Source organism: Silurus meridionalis, chromosome 24 (assembly GCF_014805685.1).
Source record: "Silurus meridionalis isolate SWU-2019-XX chromosome 24, ASM1480568v1, whole genome shotgun sequence".
In the NCBI taxonomy this organism is placed as follows: Eukaryota; Metazoa; Chordata; class Actinopteri; order Siluriformes; family Siluridae; genus Silurus; species Silurus meridionalis.
In genome coordinates this window covers 20,483,492-20,504,703 of record NC_060907.1, presented here as the reverse complement: position 1 = coordinate 20,504,703, position 21,212 = coordinate 20,483,492, and the positions used below count along the sequence as shown (strand labels likewise).

The window sequence follows — 21,212 nt, the reverse complement described above, 5'->3', positions numbered from 1 at the left end:
ACGCTTGGCAAACACATCCACGTGCACATGCAAGCTAGAAAAAGATTTCTCCACGAGCCTGTTAAACAAGCCGACGAGATCACACGCAGACGGTGCGACGACCTTATTACTGCCGCCAAGGTCGTGCGTCTTTCCCTCGCCACTGCACCTAATTTCAGACCTCGTGATTTTAGAAGGTAATGATTTGTTCCGCTGTGGAGAACGAGATGAGATAAGGGCCAGATTCCGTTACGATAACACGCACGTGTGCGCTGCGTGACAGATTAGACCACGAAGATCCTCCGTCTTTGAGGAAAACAACCGCATCCGGAAATCAGCTCATGATGAAAAACTGCTTGGAGTAACACACATTGTCTTTAAAGTCAGCTGGAGGTGAAGAGATGTTTTTCCTGAACGTTTGGTTACTACAACCGGATTTAAATCCATCCTCTGAATTTGGTGTCGTCCTACAAATGTCCTCTGAATGATGGATTTGAAAACTTGTAATTCTCTGAGAAGTTCATGTGAACAAAGTGTGTGAGGAGCGTGTGATGAGTATATGATGAGCGTGTGACGAGTGTGTGAAGAGCTTGTGGTGAGCGTGTGAAAAGCGTGTTGAGCATATGATGAGTATATGACGAGCCTTTGATGAGCGTGTGTTGAGCATATGATGAGTGTGTGACAAGGGTGTGTTGAGTGTGTGATGAGTATATGACTAGTGTATGATAAATATATGGTGAGCGTGTGACAAGCGTATGAAGAGCGTGTGACAAGTGTGACAAGCGTATGATGAGCGTGTGACGAGCGTATGATGAGCGTGTGACGAGCGTATGATGAGCGTGTGACGAGCGTGTGTTGAGTGTATGATGAGAATAAGACGAGCGAGTGATACAAGCGTATAATGAGTATATGACAAGCAAGTAATGAGTGTATGATGAGTGTATGATGAGTGTATGATGAGTGTATGATGAGTGTATGATGAGTGTATGACGAGTGTATGACGAGTGTATGGTGAGTGTATGGTGAGCGTGTGACAAGTGTCTGATGAGCATGTGACGAGCGTATGATGAGCATATGACGAGCGTATGATGAGTATATGACGAGCGTATGATGAGTATATGGTGAGCGTGTGACGAGCGTGTGTTGAGTGTGTGATGAGTATATGGTAAGCCTGTGATGAGTATATGACGAGCGTGTGATGAGTATGATGAGTATATGGCGAGCGTGTGACGAGTGTGTGTTGAATGTATTAAGAGTATATGACGAGTGTATGATGAGTATATGGTGTGTATGTGACGAGCGTGTGATGAGCGTATGATGAGTATCTGATGAGCGTGTGTTGAATGTAATAAGAGTATATGATGAGTGTATGATGAGTATATGGTGTGTATGTGACGAGCTTGTGTTGAGTGTATGATGAGCGTGTGACGAGCGTGTGTTGAGTGTATGATGAGCGATGACGAGCGTGTGTTGAGTGTATGATGAGTATATGCTGAGCATGTGACCAGCGTGTGTTGAGTGTATGATGAGCGTGTGACGAGCGTGTGTTGAGTGTATGGTGAGCCTGTGATGAGTATATGACGAGCGTGTGATGAGCGTGTGTTGAATGTAATAAGAGTATATGATGAGTGTATGATGAGTATATGGTGTGTATGTGACAAGCTTGTGTTGAGTGTATGATGAGCGTGTGACGAGTGTGTGTTGAGTGTATGATGAGCGTATGACGAGCGTGTGTTGAGTGTATGATGAGTATATGCTGAGCATGTGACCAGCGTGTGTTGAGTGTATGATGAGCGTGTGACGAGCGTGTGTTGAGTGTATGAGGAGTATATGATGTGTATGTGACAAGCGTGTGATGAGCGTATGATGAGTATATGACGAGCGTGTGTTGAGTGTATGATGAGTGTATGATGAGCGATGACGAGCGTGTGTTGAGTGTATGATGAGTATATGACGAGCGTGTGTTGAGTGTATGATGAGTATATGACGAGCGTGTGTTGAGTGTATGATGAGTATATGACGAGCGTGTGTTGAGTGTATGATGAGTATATGACGAGCGTGTGTTGAATGTATTAAGAGTATATGACGAGTGCATGATGTGTGTATGTGACGAGCGTGTGATGAGCGTATGATGAGTATATGACGAGCGTGTGTTGAGCGTATATAATGAATACTAATAAACCTTTTTTTTGTTTGTGTTTTTTTTTTTTTACAATGAGGTTGAGCTGCATAAAGCTTTGACCTTGTGCAGTGCTAAAAACAATATTGAAACAGAAGGTCAGTGAGGCTGCTCATCTCCGTGGAGACGTTTGGTAAATTCTCTGCTGCCAGTGAGAGATTCCGGTTCTGAATTATGAAACATAGACTTCACGAAAGGTCACCAGAACGGCAAGGTACGCCGAGAGTGGAGCTCTGGATCTTCTCCCACTTGAACGCTCACACACACGTTTACTCACAGCTTTCTGCTGCAGTGCTGAAATACTAATACATGAGGGGGAACAACTTTGTGTGTGTGAATATGAAAGACTGGTGTTTCTGAAACCAGGAATCCTGACTGCAGGTGTTGAGGGTAAACACTCAACATGGTTCAGCTTAACTGCGTGCTGTGACCTACAATCTCACACATTTTAGGCAATTACTCTCATTTGCGGATGCACCCAAAAACACCACACGCGCGCACACACACACACACACACACACACACACACACACACACACACACACACACACAACATACCCACACACAGATTAAAACAACGTGTGATGCAGAGTTTGCATAAGCGCTGAAAGCACCTCCAGGCTCGCCCCAGGGCGCGGCTCTGATTGCTCTCAATCCGCGCTTAATTAAAGACGTTAGCTTGGCCAGATAAACCAGAACGTTCTATAGCAAGGAGATTGCAGACGCATGTCTTCAAACTTCCGCTGCATCCACTGAGGCACGGAGACCTTTTAAACCCCAATAAATAACCACAGAAGAAACCAATTAAGCAATTACTCTGATTGACGTTAATGAGCGAGACAAGTGTGTTTTCTTTCTTTCTTTTTTTTTCCACACTGTTTTTCTGTTTGCCAGAAGGTAGAATCAGGTCCTAATGATCTCTCACCACAGAACTGTAGAAAACGTATTCAGGGTGGGAATCTTGCAGCCTGTTTAGGATTCAGTTCACAGTGAGCTCATGGGTAATTGTTGCTGCTGCTGGGGCGCATCCTGATAAGTCATTAGTCTCATGAAGGGATGTGTACTTTACTGAGGTCAGTGACAGCTCAGCAGTTAGTGAGGGGATAAAAGTACCAGGAGTGCCACTGAATGGCCTTCAGAAGGCTCTTAACCTTCAGCTCAGGGCCTGAACTGGACTCAGCCAAACCTGCGATAATGGGATTTAAGCGTATTTATAGAGCTCACTGAAGAAAAAAAAGTCATCTACATTAAAGTGATGTGAAGTTACAGTCAAATAAAATACACATACATTATATGGACAAAAGTATTTGGACACCTGTTTCTTTCCTGCCATATGTGATTCTTCTCCAAACTGTTACCACATAGCTGGTGGCACACAATTGTATCGGACGGATATTGTATAATGTAATGTAGCATTTTCTAGAATTTGGAAACCCAAACCTGTTCCAGCATGGCAGTGCCCCTGTGCACAAGATTTGGAGAGGAAGATCTTAAGTGGCCTTTTGTATCAACCCTACTGAAAGAACCTGAACTTTGGGATAAATGTGAACGCTGACTGCACCCCAGGCCTCCTCACCTTCTCACCTACATCACTACCTGACTTTAGTAACACCCTTGTGGCTGATGGACACGAATGCCCACAAGCACACTCCAAAATCTAGTGGAACATCTTCCCAGAAGAGTGGAGGGAATTCTAAGTGTAAATTGAGACTATTCTAGGAATTTGATGCTCATGTTATTATGACCAGATGTCGGCAAACATTTGGCAATATTGTGTTTATATAAAAGAGATGTTATGCTAAATTCTCAACTGTGATTGGTCAGAAGTTGTTGATTAGTTCTTTATAACAGCAGCGCTGACAGTAGTTCAGGTTCATATCAGTGCACTAGTTTGAAGACCTAATTGTTTCCATAGCAACGGCTCATTCAGAGGGACTGAACTGATAAAAAAAAAACTATTAGATTAAAATTCTGTAATATTAATTATACATTTATATATATAAAATATACGATGACAATAGTGATATGACAAAATTGTAAAAGTATTCTGAGCAGCGAGAGTAGCAGTGTGTATATATAGCATTGGGACGCTGGCAGAATGTACACGTCTCCCGCCTTGTGAGATTCCTCGTTCTCGCCATGGGCCAACAGACTTCAGTTGTCTTGGTGTTGGATCGTGTAGTTTTTTCTGTGTTTCGAAGTCCAGTTTTAGTTACTGTCTCTCTCCTTTATATATCGGCGTCAAGGGACAATGAAATAGTGTGATGATTAGTCTCATCAGCTACACGTGTGTGTGCTACCCTCCACTCACAAACCCTCACACGTCCACGTGCCCACTGCCACATACATATATACCATCAAGTGTACATAGACTACAGTACTGTAAAATGTACTAGTAAGTAGTATACCCGTGTGTGTGTATACAGTACAGACCAAAAGTTTGGACACACCTTCTCATTCAAAGAGTTTTCTTTATTTTCATGACTATGAAAATTGTAGATTCACACTGAAGGCATCAAGGGCTATTTGACCAAGAAGGAGAGTGATGGGGTGCTGCGCCAGATGACCTGGCCTCCACAGTCACCGGACCTGAACCCAATCGAGATGGTTTAGGGGTGAGCTGGACCGCAGAGTGAAGGCAAAAGGGCCAACAAGTGCCAAGCATCTCTCGGGGAACTCCTTCAAGACTGTTGGAAGACCATTTCAGGTGACTACCTCTTGAAGCTCATCAAGAGAATGCCAAGAGTGTGCAAAGCAGTAATCAAAGCAAAAGGTGGCTACTTTGAAGAACCTAGAATATGACATTTTTCAGTTGTTTTACACTTTTTTGTTATGTATATAATTCCATATATAATTCCACGTGTTAATTCATAGTTTTGATGCCTTCAGTGTGAATCTACAATTTTCATAGTCATGAAAATAAAGAAAACTCTTTGAATGAGAAGGTGTGTCCAAACTTTTGGTCTGTACTGTATATATACAGGTGCATCTCAATAAATGAGAATATCAATAAAAAGTTGATTTCTTGTAGTATTTCAATATAAAAATGTAAACTCATATTCATCAGATTCATCACACACAGACTGATATTTTTAAAGTGTTTATATTTGTTTTGATGATTTAGGCTTACAGCTAATAAAAACTCAAAGTTCACTATCTCAAACAATTAGAATACTTTATAAGTATGATAATGTACTGTATATGTACTCAATACTTGGTAGGTGTGTGTGTGTATAAACATTAATGTGATACAGGTGTTTGTAAACAGATGTTTATGTAACATTCATGAAAGGAGTCTCCAGTATCAGTGCTGTATAAGATTTTTATATTAAAGTCTTTTTGTTCTTTAAAGAGCGTTTCTAGCTGCTGTAACGTAAATGTACGCCTGAAGCTACAGTATGCTTTTTTATGTCCTTTCCAGCACTGGTGACAGAAAAACTTCTGACCCAGATTGTGGACATACAGGTGATGGATTTATCCACTTATTAACGATGAGGTTCAATTATTCAGCAGTTTCAGATGTTAGATCTATTTCTAGTGCCTTTAATGCCAGTCTCTGGAGCAGGATGTAGTTATATAAAGTTTCGCACACACTTTCATGACTAAATCTTGTACCGAGATGACAAAGAATTGGCAATCGTGGTTGAATATTGTAGTGCTGTGAAATCTCACAGCTTTCTGGCTGGACACTGAATTGGGTTCTGAACTGGTTCTGATTAGGTGTGTGTATTGTACAGAGGAGGAACTCTCAGAGTTTACGTTATGAAACGTTAATGAACGGAAAGTATTTTCTTTTTTCCAATTTTTTCTGTCGTGCATTATGCCTTTTGAGAAATCTATAGTTTTACTTCAGTGGATTTTTTAATTACTTTTTCTGCTCATTTGTACTCAATAATTACTGGTTATTTTTTAAATCACTATTTTTAAGTCTCTTATGTGCCGAACACAGTCGGATACTTTCACTGGCAGCACTTCAGGAATTAACCCTTCATCAGCTGTGACTCGGTTATGATGCGTTACTCTGATGTGTGCAGTGCCACGAGTAATTACTGCGCTTCACTACACTGCTACTGCAGACATATGGAATCTTTAAAGCAAAGACTTTAGCCAGATCCCACTATATACTATTTGACACTTGTCAGTGAAGAGGGCTGTTTAAATTCCCTCAGACTAGCCCGAGCTAACGTAATCTTCTTAATTAGTGGAAAGTGAACCGCTGTCCCATTAAACAGTTTAGGCTAATTAAAAACTAGCAGCTCTGTGTAATGGATATGATGATAAAAGTGCATCAGGCATCAATAGAGGCTTTTAGACACTTTTAACTTTCTGTCGATGTGCACCGTTTTATGTCATTAAAAAGAAGCCGAGGCATAAAAAGTGTTTGATACATTAACACTTTACTGCACCATCATTCTCTCCTAAAATATTAATGTCACACTCAGAGGATATCTAGCTATCTTTCAATCCATCTAGACATTCCATCCATCCATTTCTCAGTCAGTCAAGAACCAGACAGATATATATGCCAATCATCCAGCCATTCTTTTATCCATCTATCCATCTATCTGTTCAGGGAAGTCAACCTGATGGATGAATGATATCAAACCCTTCTTGCCGATGAGCCAGCCATAACATAACACTTTACACTAATAGAGATCAATACTGTAGTTTGCAAAATCTTTTAAAATAAGTCGCAGAGGATGGTTATCCATCCATCCATCCATCCATCCACCCATCCACCCATCCATCCATCCATCCATCCCTCTGTCAAATAATAACAAATATTATACACCACTGTGATAAACTGCAATAAATGTTTTATTTCACATTTTACCATCCATCCATCCATCCATCCATCCATCCATCCATCCATCCATCCATCCAGGCATTTATATTTCAGATGTTGTACTTCTTTACTTGACTGTAATAAAGTGCATGAATACACTGTAATGTCACATTGTAAATATGTATTAATGTGCTTCTATTCAGGGATCCATGCAGGACTTACTGTGTGTGTATAATGTCCTCCATTCTCTTTTGGCAGGGGCTGAAGCCGAGAACCATGGGAGTCACAGTACGCCTGGCACTGATGACCTGGGCTCTGCTGGGCTGGTCTCAGGCAGCTGAGAGTGCACCCTCTCTGAGTGTGGCGGTGATCCTGGGCGAGACCCGCGGTGTCCCCGAGCGGGCATTGCGCCCAGCACCAGGTGTTGGAGCACCGCTGGACATCAGCGTTCTCGCAGTGCAGGTGAACCACACAGACCCAGGCAGCATGCTTACCCACCTCTGCCAGCTCATGGCACGCCAGCGATTGCATGGCCTTGTGTATGGAGACGGAACTGACCAGGAAGCTATTGCCCAGATGCTGGACTTTGTCTCCTCCCAGACTGCCATGCCCATTCTGGGTGTCCATGGAGGTGCAGCCATGACCATGGCTGAGAAGGTACGTTGTCCTATAGTTCAGTTTCTGGCTGTGAAATCTCCCTCTTTCAGATTGTACTGAAAGCCATGTCTGTTACAAAGGCCAGTAATGACCACATGTCCATGTGGTGTGGGTTCTTCTAAACAATATGCCTCCCAGTTTCTGCCAATGGCCACTATAGGAAATTCATTAGAATTATGAACCTGTGAAATAGTATCATTGGCATAAAGGGGTACTTTAAGGTGTGACTTTTTTTCAAGAACAGAGTTCATTTCTGTGTTTTATGCACAAAGGTGTTTTTTGTGGTACATTTCCTAGAAACCGAGGCTGAAAAAGTGACACAGAAATCACAGGTGTTTCTTCTTGGCCATCGGTTTCGGGGAACACTACCCTAGTGTTCGTCTGGCCTAGTTTATAACTGGCCCATAAAATCCCCTATTTTATCATATCTGACACAAATCTGATATTAACACCAGCGAGTAAAGAAAGAATAGAAATCCTGGCTATTTTTTAGTCACGTTCTAGGCCTGTAACTTTTGTGACATTTAACTAGACACTGTTTCAGATCTCTGACAGATACCCAGCGTTGGTGATGCCATCTGTGCCAAACACTGTGTCAGGTTGCCAGTGCGACGTCCTGCTGCCTGTCAGCTTCCTGTTCTTTCGTCTGCTTGTTGCAAGTTGGCTTTGGCAACAAGTTGTTGCAGGAAATTTAGTTGCTGTGTGTGTGTGTGTGTGTGTGTGTGTGTGTGTGTGTGTGTGTGTGTGTGTGTGTGTTTGTGTGCCTGTGGAAGGGAGGGGGTATGATGGAATAGCAGTGTAAAAGCTTGACAGTCTTAGAGGTAGACATGTCAGAGAAAAGTTGAACCAAGGTTGGCAGTGATAATTCTGTTAGTGTTGGAAATTCCTCATTAGAAAGCTTAAAGTGCTCTGTGATACCTGCTCTAGCGATGGGGGTCGTCAAGTTGCAGGGTCATCAATCAAGTCAAATCAAAAAGCTTTTATTGTCATTTCAACCATCTATAGCTGACGCAGTACACAGAGATATGACACCAGAATCTCCAGAATCCTGGTGCTACTTAACAGAACATAGAGCTAAGGACTAAAGTAAGTTGTTCTCGCCACATAAAGTGCATCGTGTGGAAACAGTGAAAGTCTAAAGGCAGTGCAGGACAGATGCTCAAAATACTTTTAAGAGTACGTGTAAAACGTTATACACCTCTGTATAGCAGCAGTTAGTGGCAGTTCGGCATATAGAGTCCAAAACCTGATCTTGTAGTAGATTGTTTGTCCAATGACATGGCTTTGTGTAAATGATTCCCCTTTCAGTGGAGATCTCATTATTCTCGTTTGTTTCGTATCTTTGCTCCCTGTCATGTTGGGTTTTGTCGCCTTACTGTGTTCACCTGCCTTCACTTTATTTATTTCACATTGTTTCAAAATCTAGATTTATTTCCTTTTCCATTGTTCTGTTCTTGATTATTGAATCTTTTTGATGTTGCGTTCCCGCTTATTCGATGCAAACATTGATTATGATTCGCGGATTACGTTTAATAAAGCACACATTATAAAAATGAGGACACGCTCACCACACATTACAATTAAACTACCATCTGATAGACACTCACGGGGAAAGAAATATAATCAGCCTTCAAATTTTCATTCTCACTTCCTGGTTTAATCTGTGAGGTGATGAAAGAAACATGATGAAAACAGAATGTCTGAAAATGAATAAATCGAGATGCATTCGACTACGTCTACACTATTCTGGAAGATGTTTTTGTAGAAAAACCTGTCCTCATTATCATGTTCAATCGTTTCGCAAAAGTTGCTGATCCACACTGTAATGCGCTTCAACCTGCATCACTGGTTTTTATTTAAACATTGTGGCAATGACTGAAAATGTGTCGTCCTTTACAGACGCTTCCGTTTACACGCACAGTCCACAGCATGACGTGAAAACTGCGTTTTAAAATCTATCCACTTTGCAGTTCTGGTTAACACTGTCTCAGGCCAGAAACAGAGAAAAATCTGCGTTTTCAAACCAAAATGTATTAATGTGGTTGTGGCGCTTATTCCACTTCACTTTTAGAAAAGGTTTGTGGTGTATAAAATGATATGCTGTCATTAAACAAACCAAAACCATCAAAATTCAACAGAATTTGTATATTGTAATGGTGCACTTTACTGTTAATAGTTTCTTATCCAGACAAGCAAGCGAATGAAATGTATGCAGCTGATCATCACAGAGGTTAGCCGAACGCCACTCATATTCCTTTCATATTGAATCACTAATGTAACATAGATATAACATAATATCATTCCATGAGTACATCAGCGTCGTTCCAGCTGCATTGTCACTGGGTTTCATCAGCTGCTTAACTGGAACTGACTTCAAACGAACACTAATGTGGTCATTTTACCCGAACGGCTTCTTTTAAACGTTGATGAAAAAGCCTCCGTGTGCTCGGAACTCATAACCACTTTGCAGCCAGCTTTTATAACGCCATGATTTTGGCTTTTGCCGGTTTTAATTTTACGCCGCCGAATGCGTTAGCTGTAAATTCATTTCGGTGCATCGTGCGATGACAAAGCGATCCCTTACGCCTCGTAGGGTGTGTGATATTTTATCCCCTCTGATTGTAATTTGAGCATGAATGTTTGCAATGCTGGATATATATGCGAAGGCGTACATAATTCATGTGGGCCCTGATTTATTTATTCCCTCATTTGCCTAAAACGACCTCCTCCATCATCGCTCGGGCGCGTAAGGACCGTGTTTTAGCGGAGACATGAGAATCATAATCGAACTAAGAGGTGCTCCAAGACGCATCGGTGCAACTGGAAACGTTCAGCCACGTTCCTGCGAGCAAACGCTCCCTGCCTTCGTTATGCAGATGATTCACTTCCTTTTTTTTTTTATACACAACACAAAAGAAGTGCACGTAATCCTCTGCCTACTGAAGCTCACGTGAACTGTTTGAGTGAGCGTGCAGATGTTCGCTGCTGGCTTTTCTAACGCACTGGAAAATACTGGTGTTTTTTCAGAGTTGGCTTGCAGATCAGATCTTGAACGCTGCATGAAAAAATGTCCGCGTTCTGAAGTACCGCAGATGACATCATGCGTTATTTGCATATTCATGGAAAACTCATGCATGTCGTCTTTTGCACATTAAGAGGTGGTGCATGGAAAATGAAGATATTCTTAAGATATTTTGAGTTAAAATGTGTTCTATTTATAATAGAAAGCAGTAAGTCATCTTTGGGTTTGAAATGGCAAACTACATAAAATTAAGGTAGTGGTGTGGAGGTGCTCGGAAATAAACCTTACAGAAGTGGCTAATAAGGGAATAACTCTCAAACCATAAAGAGAACTTCTAATTAGGAATTTACAAGTGGACAGAACCTGGTGATCAGTGTTTAGCCATGGGGAACAATTTCAACAGTGGTGATTAGTGATTGCTTGTCCAGAAGAAAAAATTATAATTGATTGTTTTTGGAACAGTGCAGATTAGTGATTGGCTGTTTGGAACAGTGAGGATTAGTGATTGGTTGTTTGGAACAGTGAGGATTAGTGATTGGTTGTTTGGAACAGTGGGGATTAGTGATTGGTTGTTTGGAACAGTGAGGATTAGTGATTGGTTGTTTGGAACAGTGAGGATTAGTGATTGGTTGTTTGGAACAGTGAGGATTAGTGATTGGTTGTTTGGAACAGTGAGGAATTAGTGATTGGTTGTTTGGAACAGTGGGGATTAGTGATTGGTTGTTTGGAACAGTGGGGATTAGTGATTGGTTGTTTGGAACAGTGGGGATTAGTGATTGGTTGTTTGGAACAGTGAGGATTAGTGATTGGTTGTTTGGAACAGTGAGGATTAGTGATTGGTTGTTTGGAACAGTGGGGATTAGTGATTGGTTTTGGAACAGTGAGGATTAGTGATTGGTTTTGGAACAGTGGGGATTAGTGATTGGTTGTTTGGAACAGTGAGGATTAGTGATTGGTTTTGGAACAGTGGGGATTAGTGATTGGCTGTTTGGAACAGTGGGGATTAGTGATTGGTTGTTTGGAACAGTGGGGATTAGTGATTGGTTGTTTGGAACAGTGCGGATTAGTGATTGGTTGTTTGGAACAGTGGGGATTAGTGATTGGTTGTTTGGAACAGTGGGGATTAGTGATTGGTTGTTTGGAACAGTGGGGATTAGTGATTGGTTGTTTGGAACAGTGGGGATTAGTGATTGGTTGTTTGGAACAGTGAGGATTAGTGATTGGTTGTTTGGAACAGTGGGGATTAGTGATTGGTTTTTGGAACAGTGAGGATTAGTGATTGGTTGTGTGGAACAGTGAGGATTAGTGATTGGTTGTGTGGAACAGTGAGGATTAGTGATTGGTTGTTTGGAACAGTGAGGATTAGTGATTGGCTGTTTGGAACAGTGGTGATCAGTGATTGGCTGTTTGGAACAGTGGTGATTAGTGATTGGCTGTTTGGAACAGTGGTGATTAGTGATTGGCTGTTTGGAACAGTGGTGATTAGTGATTGTTTTTTGGTGATCAGTTTAACTAGTCATCAAGTTTTCAGCATGGTCCCATACTGTGTTGCCTGATTCTGGTCTGATTCTACACACGTATGATAATATATTATGTGACACACTTATTTAGAGAAAAGAGTTATGGGCTCATTAGGATCCTTATTTTGCTGTTTTAATAATTTCTAAAAACATCATTTCTTAGTTGTTTTTTTTTATTGCAAATCACAGCCCCTTGTAAATCTGTGATATCCTGGTGAAAGACTTTAAGCAGTTTTTAAAGAGCAGTTTAAATCCGGTTGAAAAATATTCCCATAGTTTCCATATGTGAATAATTTATTATTTCATTAAAAGATTTAGATAAATCGTTCCTCACATTCCACAGTTATTTTTTCTTGTGTAATGATTTTGCCAAATAAAATGTGAAAGTGATGATTCGTGTCTATAGGACTGGGTGGATAACAGTCATACATCACAGGCTCATTGGACACAAACATTCAAACTCTTACACATTCATTTCAAAATATATATTCACATATAATCAGTATAATCTCTCTGTCCCAACAAAAAACCCTCAAGAAATGTATTAAATAATCATTATTATTCACAAAAATATAAATGTTACATGCAAGTGTCTTAAAAATAAATACAGTTTAAAATTTGACCTTCAAATTTTCTATTGGCTGCTCTTTTTAGGGGGCCACAGTCCTCTACATCTGCCTCTTTAAAACAAACTACCACATCCATAAACCACCTTCTTAATCTTCCTCTTTTCCTCCTTCCTGGTGGTTTCATCTGCAGCATTCTCCTACTGATATAACCCATGTCCTTTTTCTGAACATGTCCAAACCATCTCAATCTCACCTTTCTCACCTTGGCTTTTGTCTTTTTTGGCTGAAGTGTATAGTGTAGCGTTGAACATATTTTAAACGTTTGTTATAAAATTAGCCACAAGCTATTACCTTTTAACTATTTGTTTTGTATTGACTTTCTCCAGGCATGTAATTAGCTGCTTTTCCATAATCAATGTGTCCTTGCTAGATGTTTCTTCTACACTATTGCAGCAAGTAAATGGTGGTATAAGAATCCTGTAAAATGTCTTCATGTCCTGACAAAGATTAAGCTCTACCTACTTTCTTAGTGCCACCGACACCAAATGCTTCTATGAGTAATAAGTGTTTTCCTGCTCATTCCGTAAATTGATATTGATGCACAAGATGAAGAGGTTTCGATCCCTCACTGTTGTCTCGGTTTGATATCTTAACACAGAATCCAATGCTCTGCAGTACGTGTGGCTCTGGTTGGTCAGGCAATTTCCAGAAAACTGCAGTTTTACATTTCTGATCTGACAACATAGAAATTTAAAAAGCCCATTTGGATCTACATTCACTTGGATTAACAGTACATGCAAAGACTGTCTACTAGGTTATCTGTTTTACTAAAACTCCTAATGGTATTGTCCCACCTCAGTTAATTTCCGCTTAATCTACATGTCTCTAGCATTGTGTCTCAAAGCGCTTCGTACTGTGTTTGTAAGTAATTTCGCCTCTCAGTACTTGCAGCCCATCCTGTCTGTGAAGTATTGCAGTTCCTCTCACTGCAGGATCCCAAGTACTGTCTCTAAAGAATTTCACACATTCTATCTCTCTAAAGGATCTCAGATGCTCTCTCTCCCTGAAGAACTGCAGATGATCTTTTGTTCGAAAGCTTTTCAGATATTTAAGCCTATAAAAGTGTTGCAGACACTCTGTCTCTAAAAAAGATCCCAGATGCTCTATTATTCTGAACGACTGCAGATGATCCGCCCCAGAAAAAGATCACACATGCTCTAGCTCTGGAAAGGACCACAGATGCTCTATTCCTTTGTAAATAATTACAGATGTTTTATTCATCTGTAAAGTATCACAGATACTCTATTACTCTGTAAATGATTACAGATGCTCCATTCTTCTATAAAGGATCACATCTATCTATCTATCTATCTATCTATCTATCTATCTATCTATCTATCTATCTATCTATCTATCTATCTATCTATCTATCTATCTAATCTAATCTAATCTAATCTAATCATGGTGGTGTATGTAGTGATGGTCCAGGTGTATTAGAAGCAGCACCTGGCTATTTATGGTGTTCATTTTCCATTAATAGTCAGGAAAGTGCATCACTAATAAACCCAATAGCAATACATACAGTATGACTTGTTTACACTGCTACACATAAAGATCTAATTTGGAGTAAAAGTAGTTGTATTGTCAACAAAGGTCCTTTATACAGTTGGGCTTAAAAACCTGTACAACACTTAACTAGCTTTTTCTAAGTGGGCTTTCACCAAGTGGGCTGGTGAGAACATGTAGATTCATCTACTCCACACTGACTCTTAATCTAAGGGGGAATGTTTTAGGCTTTTTTGTTACCAATACATTTCAGGTGGGTGTCTGAAAATTCTCAAATGCATCAAAAAAATATCTAGGCTTAAATAAATAAATAAATAAAGCTGAATTAATAACAATTTGGCATTAAAAAAAATCCTGACCTTTCAGCTTTTCTCCAGTTCAGTAACAATTGTAATACAAAAGCAACTCACCAGGTCTGGAGATGTTGATGCACCTTGACAATAATCTGGAGATTTTATCTGCTATAACACCCCTATTAAGCTTGTTGTTTACCTGATGAGTTGAAATCAGGCATGTTTGAGAAGAGAGATTACTGAACATGACTGAATCAGGTGCTGCATTACCTTTGGATTTTTGCTCTGATTTTAGGTAACTATTTGTAGTAAAGCTTTAATGTTAAGCATAGATATTTTGTATGTCAAGAGATCACACAGGATTTGGATGCTAATGAAAGATAAATAGATGATAATGAGCAAACAATTATGAGAGAAGCAAACTCTACCCGGATGACAACCAGACCAGGTCAGGAGATCAAGTACAGTAGCCTGGGGCAAACTCAGGCTGTACAGGACAAAGTCAAACACTAAATGTCCATGTTAGGAATCATTATAGCAAGATTTTGCACCAAACAGGAGAACCTGCAGGTATCTGTGTGTGAGTGTGTGATTAGTTATCAAGAGTCCCTTAACGATTCCACACCCAGGACCGTTTCTGGAGCTAATAATCTCAAGCATTTGTCTAAACCTTGGCTTGATTGCACAATTCCTCACGTCTTGTTTGTTCATGCAGGCTTGCAAAATGGTACCAATCCATTTGATTCATCTGCTTGCTCTTTTTTTTATATATATATTTTTTTTATTTTTTATGTAGCACCAACACTCAAAGAAGATCTGAGCTTTTTTATTTTGCTGCACAGCATGTCATCACACAGAAATACCTGTAAATGAGGAGCTGTTCTCTTATTACAGGATTTATTTCGACCCTGAAGATCGACAGAAGACATGCGTTTTCCCTCAATGTTCTCGTGGTGTATCAAAACAAATCAGCGACCACTTAGATGTTTTTTAATAACACGATTAAAAGTCTATGAAAACATATATAATAACAAGCAAAGTCTGCTTAATGACAAAGTCAGGAGAAGGAGAATTACGCACCATGTATTTCGGGTTTTAATGAATCCCTGACAAAACAGTAATCCAACATCAGAGTCAACAACCAAGCAGGAAGCCATGGCACTGAGAATCCAGCATCAAACAATCACCCCATCAAACCAAAAGCACATCCCAAAATGCAATTACAAAAACGAAACAAGAAAGTCAATAACAGGAAAAGGATAAGAACTTACTGAATGACATGATTTAACAAGAAAACAGGAAGAGACTGAGCATAAGTATGAGCTCAAAGGAAAACTCCCAGTGTTGATGTTCTGGGAGAAGTTACTGACCTGGTGTTACCGATTGTAACTGTTTTGGAAGTCCTCCAAATGTCCATCTGTAGGGCTTACACATCATATTTCTTCTGGTCTCTGTGATTAACAACCTCCTGAAAGCTCAAGTCTGATGAGTGCATGAGTACACAAGGGCCAGTAGATGTTTGCATTTTACTGTATTCATGATGGATCATTTGAAAATTAAAATTGGGTAAGGTTAAGTCGAGACAAATTGTCGATACTACTAATATTACTACGATACTAAGATATTACTAACCGCTAAATATCAGCAGTGGGATACTAACACAACTTTTATAGATGTAGTATGGGATTAAATATCGAGCTAGCTGTTGGTTCTTCAATAAACGTCTGGAAAACATGTACATTAGATGCTTAGGTATGTGTAGATATTTTGGTATGAAGACAACTGTAGCGTTTGCCTCCCATTTGATCCACACTCAGCTGTCTTTATCGAGTGTCTGAACCGTTTACACAGCAGGAGGTTGTCATATCACCCCTTCTTCCCCTCACGGCTCACTAAGTGCTTCAACACTGAATCACAAGATTCCACACACCGAGAACCAGCAGTGTCCAGATTAATCTCCTAACACACACACACACACACACACACACACACACACACACACACACACACACACACACACACGAGGGGAAAATATTAGTTATTTATAATGAAAAATATCTGACAGATAGAATAAATAGAGCTCAGAATGGCCACTAGGGGTTGTGCAGAAAGAAGAAAACTCGAAAGAACATAACTGCTTCTGATGTGGATAACAGAATATCCAATTATTTCAAGATCATTCATAACACGTGACATAACACAATCACGTCATGCAATTTATTGTAACACAATATGACCTAACACAGCAGGGCGTAACGGAATAGGACGTAACACGATGTAACAAAGCATGATCATGATGTAACGGACTGTATTTGTAACAAAATAAAACGGAGCATAATGTAATGTAGCATTTTGAAATGATTCCAAATGAGTTCAAAAGAAAACACAACAGTTTGAATACAATAAACACTTTGCTTACAGTAGATATTAGTGTTAGGGCCACATTCAGACTTGAGTTGCAGACTGACCAATGTAATTTAACAATATTTAATACAATATAAAGGAACACTGCAATGTCCTGAAACGTAACGGAAAACACTGAGATGTACAAACGTAACGGAAAACACTGCGATGTACCGAATCCTAACGGAAAACACTGAGATGTACAGAAACGTAACGGAAAACACTGCGATGTACCGAAACCTAACGGAAAACACTGAGATGTACAGAAACGTAACGGAAAACACTGCGATGTGCGAAACCTAACGGAAAACACTGAGATGTACAGAAACGTAACGGAAAACACTGCGATGTACCGAAACCTAACGGAAAACACTGAGATGTACCGAATCCTAACGGAAAACACTGCGATGTACCGAAACCTAACGGAAAACACTGCGATGTACCGAAACCTAACGGAAAACACTGCGATGTACTGAAACGTAACGGAAAACACTGCGATGTACCGAAACGTAACGGAAAACACTGCGATGTACCGAAACGTAACGGAAAACACTGCGATGTACCGAAACGTAACTGAAAACACTGCGATGTACCGAATCCTAACGGAAAACACTGCGATGTACCGAAACCTAACGGAAAACACTGCGATGTACCGAAACGTAACGGAATACACTGTGATGTACCGAAACGTAACGGAAAACAATGCGATGTACCGAAACGTAACGGAAAACACTGCGATGTACCGAAACGTAACGGAAAACACTGCGATGTACCGAAACGTAACGGGAAACGTAACAGAAAACACTGCGATGTACCGAAACGTAACGGAAAACACTGCGATGTACTCAAACGTAACGGAAAACACTGCGATGTACTCAACCGTAACGGAAAACACTGCGATGCATTCAAACGTAACGGAAAACACTGTGATGTACTGAAACGTAACGGAAAACACTGCGATGTACAGAAACGTAACGGGAAACGTAACGGAAAACACTGCGATGTACTCAACCGTAACGGAAAACACTGCGATGCATTCAAACGTAACGGAAAACACTGTGATGTACTGAAACGTAACGGAAAACACTGCGATGTACTGAAACGTAACGGAAAACACTGCGAATGACGCATAACAGAGATCACGGCTAGATTTAGGACTGCCGTATAAAGACCCAACCTCACACTCACAGTGTCCTGTCACAGCTGATGTTACAGAGGCAGATTTAATACATGAGCTGCAGTTTGTCACATACTTGAGTAACAATACAGTGTGTTTGCCACTGCACCACTCAGAGGTCGTATTTACAGTTTTTTCTTCTTTATTAGAACTCAATAAGAAGCTCACACATTCTTTTCGCAGGTCGAAAAACTTTGTGCTAAGGATGAGATTATGTGTTTCGCTGGGAATATGGAAATCATATACACATCATGTTTCATTCATCACGAAGAGTAAAGTGCAGGAAAGCGGTAATACATGCGCATAGCTGTAACCTGGTTTAGTAATTACAGTGTGCTAGCGCTTGGGGGAGAGGCGTCACATCCCGCCTTTAACTTCCCCACATTAAAAATGAAATGATGGATGTTTTACTGGCTGCTCTTAATACCCGAGTGTTCAGTTAACAAACTTACGCAACCGTGTGTGTGTGTGTGTGTGTGTGTGTGTGTGTGTGTGTGTGTGTGTGTGTGTGTGAGAAAATTCTGGCCGCTCATGAGTCATTGTACTTCCCACCACGGAGCAACTAAAGCCAGTCATCCACATTTTATAAGTCACATTGTGAAATTTTTATGGGAGGCTGCGAAGAATTTCTGTTTAAACAGCTGAGAGTTGACCTCCATTCCCATCTCTCTGTCTCTTTCTCTCTTTTTTGTCTGTCCTGCATGTTTTTCCACCACTACACTCCTCGTCTGCTGGAGGAAGATCTGGAAAACTCTGAAAATCTTTATAAAGAATAGAGAAGCAAAGGCCCTTCTTTACTGCTGCCATATGGGAGAAGAAGAACTCGCAGGGGAGCACACACGTACACACACACACACACACACACACACACACACACACACACACACACACACACACACGTACACACACACACACACACGTGTACACACACACACACGTACACAAACACACATAAAGTAAAGCAGGTCTCTGCTCCTGCGTGTTCAGATTTTTACTCCCGGAGGAGAGACGAATGTTTCACATAGATATGCGAGAAAAAAAGAGGGAGAAGGAGTGAGAGAGAGAGAGTGAGGGAGAGAGAGAGAGAGAGAGAGTAGAAGATCATGAAAGGATACAAACTACAGAGTTGAGCAGGAAGGCGGGTTTCTGGCCTGTCGAATCTGCTTTTATCCATCAGTTAAAGAAAAGAAAGAAGGAGAGACAGAGGGAGAGATGAAGAGGGGAAAGAGATATAAACCCAAACACTGATGTGAAATGAATAAATAACACACTCACTCGTTTACACTGTGCACATTTACACACACTCACACACACACACACAGATGTAATGATGTGGTTTTGTGGGATTCTGTTGTGTACATGTGAACGGATTTTATTTACATTGTGTTAAATTTCGGTTCTGAATCCGAAACCCATCAGGTAGCAGGTGATTTTACCACTGCAGCTTCCACCAGAATCACCATGTAAGGAAATGATTGTGTACTAGTGATGAGAAGATCCAATCATTTTAGTGACTCGGTTCTTTGAATCTCGTTCATCAAAATGAAGAAATCTTTTTTTGAATCATTTTGTTTATTCGATCAGAGATACAGTTTCAGTCATGAAAACATGACAAATGATAATAAACAGAATGAGTAGCTTCTCTCATATCTTCTGCTCCATGTCATTGGTCATTGTCTTTTGTCCTCTATCTCATAATTGACTCTCAAGGATTGAACCAAAAAACCCTGATCTTTTGCATTGTGTAAAATCTATGGGAGTCACGTGATAAAAGAAGGAACTACTCTGACCAGAACAGTTGAGAGAACATCATCTTTGAGACGACTCGTTCTTCTGAACCACATTAAAGAATCGCTCACTATTGTGTCGGACGTCCTCGGATGCGGTGCGGTGAAATTTTCCCTTCACTTGAACTTGGAGACCCAAACCTGTTCCAGCATGACAATGCCCCTGTGCACAAAGCCTGCTAGATCATCTTAACAGAAGAGTGAAGCACGTAGCAATCTTATGGTCAGGTGTCCACAAACTGTGTTTTGGTTGCCTTCAGTAGAGTTTAAGCAAAAACATTTAAGCAAATCGAGTTTATTTCAAAGTTCTGGCACTTGATCTCTGATTCGGAGCAGCAGAATTCCAGCTGTAACAAGTCGTGGATAAAATGTGGAATGAAAATGAAGCGTTATTTTAATTCTTCCAGTCGGTTTCACTCTGCAGACATCAATAACACCTTTAACTCCTCAACACTGCGGCGTGATCGTGGTAGAAGTTCCTCGGCTACTTGCGTTCTTCTTTACTCGTCTTGTCCCCTTTGTACAGTATTTACACAATGTACAGTATTTATATTAAGACACAAAGGACAGATCTGATTTATTCGTCCGGCCGGCACAAACCCCCTCGAAATATATCCACAACTTTCTCTCTCTCATCAACGTTTGCTGAAACTTTTTCTATCTTGCTTTTTTTTAATTAGCCCCAAATGAGTCCCTGCAAAAAGTAATCCGATTTTGAATTAGATTTCTGTGTGTGTGTGTGTGTGTGTGTGTGTGTGTGTGTGTGTGTGTGTGTGTGTGTGTGTGTGTGTGTGTGTGTGTGTCTTCTGTAACCCTGTTTTTTTCCCCTGCACTCAGTTTGATGCTTTTAGACAGAGACGTCGGGGTAAGACGGGATGCGGGACGCTGTCTTTGCCTCCAGCCAGAGTGAGATTGTACCTGATTGAGTCTGATGTTTTTTTTTTCAGCGTGGTTAAAAGTCTGAAAGCCCCACAGCGTTCACGTTACGCTCACGCCGAGACACACGACCCGCACACAAAGCTTCCGATCGCTTGGTTGCATCTCGGCCATTAAGGACCTGAAATAATTTTCTTGTGTGTTGGGAGAAGGCGTGACTGTGGTGTGTGATGCACACTGCATCTCCTCTGACACTGGAGACTCCTTCCATCTGTCCTACAGAATGTTCCATGTGATCAGAGATCTATTTATCAGCGTATAATGAGTGGAGGAATGTCCACATCTGTGTGAAGCAGCGGTTACTATAGAAACCACCATGTGTCAAACGTACAGATTGT

At 40.7% G+C, this 21,212-nt stretch overlaps 1 protein-coding gene across 2 annotated transcripts in view; it reads left to right on the top strand.

Annotated features, from left to right (window-relative positions):
* The window catches only part of grin2ab (glutamate receptor, ionotropic, N-methyl D-aspartate 2A, b), a 71,716-nt gene that overhangs the window by 3,458 nt on the left and 47,046 nt on the right, over positions 1 to 21,212 (top strand). For both annotated transcript variants that reach the window (XM_046837551.1, XM_046837552.1), the window contains one exon: positions 7,203 to 7,601. In XM_046837551.1, coding sequence (XP_046693507.1) covers positions 7,221 to 7,601 — 381 coding nt within the window. In that variant the 5' untranslated portion in view covers positions 7,203 to 7,220. The remainder of the gene's footprint in view (positions 1 to 7,202; positions 7,602 to 21,212) is intronic.